General features: G+C 44.9%; 1 protein-coding gene across 1 annotated transcript in view; it reads left to right on the forward strand.

The window, feature by feature from the left end:
• The window catches only part of LOC125287829 (proton channel OTOP2-like), a 7,029-nt gene extending 1,751 nt beyond the window's left edge, over positions 1-5,278 (forward strand). Inside the window, exons 2-7 of the mRNA XM_048233870.1 lie at positions 70-206; positions 323-381; positions 630-766; positions 3,044-3,744; positions 3,985-4,161; positions 4,482-5,278. Coding sequence (XP_048089827.1) covers positions 70-206; positions 323-381; positions 630-766; positions 3,044-3,744; positions 3,985-4,161; positions 4,482-4,652 — 1,382 coding nt within the window. The 3' untranslated portion in view covers positions 4,653-5,278. The remainder of the gene's footprint in view (positions 1-69; positions 207-322; positions 382-629; positions 767-3,043; positions 3,745-3,984; positions 4,162-4,481) is intronic.
• The last annotated feature ends 407 nt before the right edge of the window (positions 5,279-5,685 follow it).

A 5,685-nucleotide genomic window follows, 5' to 3' on the forward strand; every position in this document is an offset into this window, starting at 1 on the left:
TACATAATGTGATTAGTTCTGCTTTGTTGAATAAGTCTTTTCTGGAACCTTCTTCGCTGTCTTTCTCAGTGGTTCTCATGACCTTTTCTGGATTCAGTCTCCTGTTGCATGTGTTCAAAATGGGCTACAACATAATGATGATCGACTGTAAGCCAGCCACCAATGTCATCTTCCCCTTTATTGAAGCTCCTTTCCTGGGACTGCAGGTGGGTAACAGACAGACATTTACCCTCTGAATGCATCTCCAACAAAAACTAATTCAGCCCTTGCACACCCATGGTCATGGTGTTATCATAATTTCAACCTGTTTTCCTCTTTACAGGCCTATTTGATCTGGGCACACTCCAAGGACTGCATTCACAAGCACAAGATTCTCACCAGGTGCTGAGTGTTTCTGTGCTTTGTGTTCGTGCCCTTGGTGAATACACACACCACCAACACTAAACCACAATGGTTTTGTTATGGTTATGGGGTATTATAGTGTGCCTGATATCATTTAGTTTTTTGTGTTGACAGGTTGTGATTTTTTGTGTTGATTCTTGACTGTTATGCTGGGGTGCTTTTAATTGAATTATTATGTCTGTGTGTCCCTTTCTCTCTCCCTTCCTGTGTGCGTGTCTTGTCCTCAGGTGTGGACTGATTATCCTGCTCACTGCGGACTTACTGCTGTGGCTGAACTCCGTGAGTGATGACACAGTCCATCAGGAGATAGAGATGGAGAAGGAGGAGGCAGAAGGGAACACCACAGAGATAGATTCACCTGAAGGTACAGAAGGAAACAGTTTAGCTGATGCCACTTTTGGCGTGGTGTTAAAGTTAATGTTTGGACCAAAGGTGGACCCAATTGATGTATCTTTAGGAATAATCTCTATAATCTATATAATTAGGAGCCTGTGCCAATTCTGTCCTTGATATTGACTTTATCTTACCAGGTGCATCAGGTTAACAATTTTGTTAGTGATTTTATTTCCATTACATTACATTTGGCTGACACTATTTTAACCAAAGCGACTAACAACATGGTAAACAGTTTAAGCTTTTTAAAGCAATTCTCTCAACAATTCTAGGACAAAAGGTAGACTACAAGTACCTTTGTAAGTAGCGCTATGAGAGGAGATGTTCCCCGAAGAGCTGGGTACTCAAGAGTTTTTTGAAGATGGAGAGGGAGATCTGAGGAGCGCAACGATCTGGAGGTAGCATATGCCTGTATGAGAGCATTCAAGTAGGTGGGAGCAGAACCGGAGACTACTTTGTAGGCAAGCGTTAGCGACTTGAATTTGATGTGGGCAGCCATAGGTAGCCAGTGTAGCTGGATGAGCAGTGGGGTAACATGTGCCCTTTAGGGTTGGTTGTAGACCAGGCGCGTCGCCGCGCTCTGGATCATCTGAAGGGATTTCACTGTGCAGGCTGGGAGACCTGTCAGTTACAGTAGTCAAGTCGTGAGATGACTAGCTTGTACCAGGAGTTGGCGTGACAGTGTTGCTTTGTTTAGGCTATAAGATATTTCCCTACTCTCAGTAAATGTCATGTTAAGCTGAGTTTAACAGGTGTGACCTTTACCTTGATGTAGTAGCCTATGTGATGAGACCCAATAGACTTGCTTAAAATAAGTTGAATATAACAACCTGTGTAGGTTTTTATAGACTGTATTATGCTTTCAATGCATGTAATATATTTTAAGTCAATTTATCAATTAGTTTCCATAAAATTCAGAAGTCATCATTTAAGGGGTTATTTTTCAAAATGTTCGTCACGGGGGAGCATGCCCCCGAACCCCATTAGCATTTGGGAGACCCAAAAGTATTTTATGTTTTGGGGCCCAAATTATCCAGCAGCAAATAATTAGCATTTTTGTACATTGTGACCACCTATTTCATTTTTTAATCACAAAGTATGTGAGACGGCAAGGGACAAGGGTGTGTGCGCGTGTACTGTGTATTGTAGTGGGCCTATTTGGAAGAAAGTCCAGGGCCTTTTTTTAGTCCCAGTCTGTCCCTGGACAGGAAAGGTAGGAGTGAGACAGGGCGGTAGTTCTCGACTTCAGCAGGGTTGAGAGAAGTTTTCTTAAGTAACGGTGTTACCCGGGCCGTTTTGAATGCTGTTGGAAATGTGCCAGGTTAGCGAAGCATTGATCACATGAGTGATAGCTAGTGTGATGGTCGGGCTGATGGACTGAAGTAGGCTCGTAGGTATAGGGTCCAACGAGCATGTGGTAGGACGGCTACATGTCTAGATACCTCACTCTCGGAGAGAGGCGCAGATGCTGAAAAAGATGTTCCAGCAGCTGCCAGAAGTTGCAGGAGTGCAGTATCTGAGTCTGTCGTGTCTTGTGGGCATGTAGAGAATTGACTGCTGATTGCCGCTCCTTTGTTTGTAAAAAATGTGGCAAGGGTATCCGCAGTCAGGCTGGATGGAGAAGAAGGCGGCTGAGAGTGTCTCTAGCGCTGTTGATTTTGTCATTGTAGAAAGCCGTCTTAGCAGCAGTGATGTTGGCTGAAAAGGAGGATAGGAGTGTCTGGTAGTTTTTGAGGTCATAAGTTAGGTTTGTGCCATTTCGTCTCCGCGGCTCTGAGTTTGGTGCGCTGTGATCGGAGGGTATCAATTAGCCATGGATGAGAGTGTTTGGATCAAGCTGGTCTTGAGAGGGCATAGCTTGTTCAGACACGAGCTCAGTGTGGAGCAGAGCAAGTCTGTGGCATCAATAACCTCCAGAGAGGAGAAGGTGCTGTGTGAAGAAGTGGTCGGAAAGATGGAGAGGCGTCACCATGAGGGTGTCTGTGGTGCAGTTCCGAGTGAGGATCAAATCAAGCTCTTTGCCAGCTGTGTAAATAGGTGGGCTGCGAACCAGTTCAAGGTCAAAAGAGTGTGTGTCACTGTGATGGCAAGGTATTCAAATTGAGTAAGTTATGTTCACTTCTTTAAAACTTCAAGTCAAGTTCAGGATTTAGGGTAACGCTGGATTCTGTAAGGCCTCTTGAAACATATTCTTACATTATGGTGTCATTAAAATAAACAGAATTCATTTTTCTATTACAATTTTCAGACAAACTCATTTACGCATTCAATAACTCAACACAATGTCAGTGCCGCTTGCACCCCCCCTGCTTAATGTTCCGGAAGGGCATCGAGGTCCTCTTCCCTTTCAACATCGAGTTCTACCTGATGGCCGGCTGCATGATTTACGTTATGTGGAAGAACGTGGGCCGTCGTATCGATACGGCCGCACATTCTCACCAGACACAGAAGTTTACGCTCCGCGTCGTCTACACGGGGGGCATCTTCCTCGGCCTGCTGCTGGGTCTCCTGGTCCTCGTGGTGGGCTTGACCATCTTCGTCCTGTACCAGGTGTGGGTGAGCCAGGAGGAGCGCCAGCTCACCGCCTTCCTGCTCTTCTACGGCTACCACCTGGTGGTGATGCCCCTCATGTCGCTCTGCTCCTTGGCGGGCGTGCTGGTGCACAAGCTGGACAGGCGGGCGCACGAGGACGGACACAACCCCACGCGCAGCCTGGACGTGATGCTGCTGGTGGTGACGGCGCTCGGACAGCTGGCGCTCTCCTACTTCTCGCTGGTGGCGGCGCTGGCCGACGGGGTCGGAGACCCCCCTCTCGGAGCGCTGGATCTGTCGTACTCGCTGCTCAGCCTGCTGGAGCTGGTCCTGCAGAACGTCTTCATCATCGAGGGGCTCCACCGGCACCCCAGCCTCAGAAAGGGCAGGGCTAGAGGCAGGAGCCTCATCTTTAAGGCTGGTTACTCCTTTCTGAGTTTCTCCTCTCTGAGGTCTTACTTTGTGGAATTCTTGTTGATAATGAGAAAGATGAAGACAAAATAAATGTTTTCTATTGTGAACATTTTCATTGATATCACATAATTGCTATTTTCCCCTCAAACATCTTTACAATGTCATAAGATGAAAATAAAAATTATAACTCTAAACTATTATTTAAAATGACTAATTGTCGACCCTTGTCATGACTACTAACAGAAGAGGAAAACCAGTCAGGAAGTGACAGTGGTAGATGGACCAGTAGCCCATTCTCTGGTGGACGAGGGGAAAGCAGCACCAGCACCCCCTAGTGGAGAAGAATCAAATAGCAATCATAACATAACCAGGAGGGTGATCCAAGAGATCTGCTCCTTTCTCATTCTCGCCAACATCATGGTAAGTGGCTGACCCTAGGAGTACCAACACTATATCTACAGTATTATTATCATATTATACTGATATACAGAGGGACAGATACTGTGTTATAAAATGTAATTGACAGTATCCACAGACCACAGCATGGCGTGTAGCTGAACAAATACAGTACTTAGTGGGAAATTATGTTGCTGAAATATGAGTAACTGAATATTTCACTTCTCACATCATTTGTAGTTGTTGTGTTAGAGATTCATACTTTTGCATGTCAGTCTGAGTACACCCCAGCATCTAACCCTACATATGGTGACATCTGGCTTTGTGTTCCCTTGTGTGTCCAGCTGTGGGTGATCCCAGCGTTCGGGGCCCACCCTCAGTTCAAGAACAACGTGGGGAAGGAGTTCTACGGCTTCACGGCCTGGTTCATCCTGGTGAACATGGGCCAGCCGCTATGCGTCTTCTACCGGATGCACTCAGTGGGGGCCCTCATGGAGCTACTAATCTTGGCCTGATGCGGAGGATGCATTACGCACAGCAACTTTTTGAGCCGTGTTGCTGGGCAGCGCTCCTGAGTATTGTTGTTTGGGTTCATTCCTATTGATACTGGACAGCATTTTTTTGTTTTGTTTTTTGTTACTGGAGCCCTTCAATCATTTTTGCAAATTATCAAGACCAGAACCAGATCAGAACACATGGAACCAGAATCAGAACACATGGAACTTGTCATGTGTTCGACCCAGCAACATTGCTCTAATAGTTGCCCCACGCATCATCACCCTGAGAGTTCTACTGATGCATGGCTCCAAGAGCCTTTGGCCAGACAGCCGCTAATACCCCTTGGAGGATCAGTGACGAATACTATTCCTTGGCAGTAATAAACACAATCAAGAAATCTAAAGCTGTGAGAAGTTCTGAGTCAAAAATATTTGGATTTGTTATGTTGCTCTGGATGTATGTTTTCCATAATTTGTTCCTGATTGTGTTTTCTGGGTTGTGTGAGGATAAGTCTATCGTAACAGTGCCTATTGCAAACAGTGCCTATTACAGCTACATTACTATCAATAAAGGTCATGCATAGAATGATGGAAGTGATTAAATAAGGATTTATTTAAAGAAACAAATATTTATAGTCTTTGCTTTTGCTTGTTGCCATTTACCAAAATGTGCACTTTCAACAGCCATGTACTGTATTTGGAGTAGAAATGATTTTGGATAGTAATTTATTAATGATGTGCCTAAATGATGTGTGAAGTTTGTCTATACAAAATTTGCTTTGCTTTAATTTTCCTGTACATTCTTCTATGTAGATCTCATGGCAAACTACCTGTGAAAGTATGAATCAGACATACCCAATTACACCCCCCAAGTGTCTCCATGGGACGTAAATTCATTCAATGTCATACTACCGTCCATTTGAGGAGGGCGGCCATAGTGTTATACAGTAAGAACAACTTCAAGTACACTATGGTGGATTAGATGTAAGTAGGGGGATCAGAGTTGGTGTAAAAATATGACATTGAAGAGAAGTGAAGGCAGGAGGCTGGA

This window comes from Alosa alosa, chromosome 22, assembly GCF_017589495.1.
Source record: "Alosa alosa isolate M-15738 ecotype Scorff River chromosome 22, AALO_Geno_1.1, whole genome shotgun sequence".
NCBI lineage: Eukaryota > Metazoa > Chordata > Actinopteri > Clupeiformes > Clupeidae > Alosa > Alosa alosa.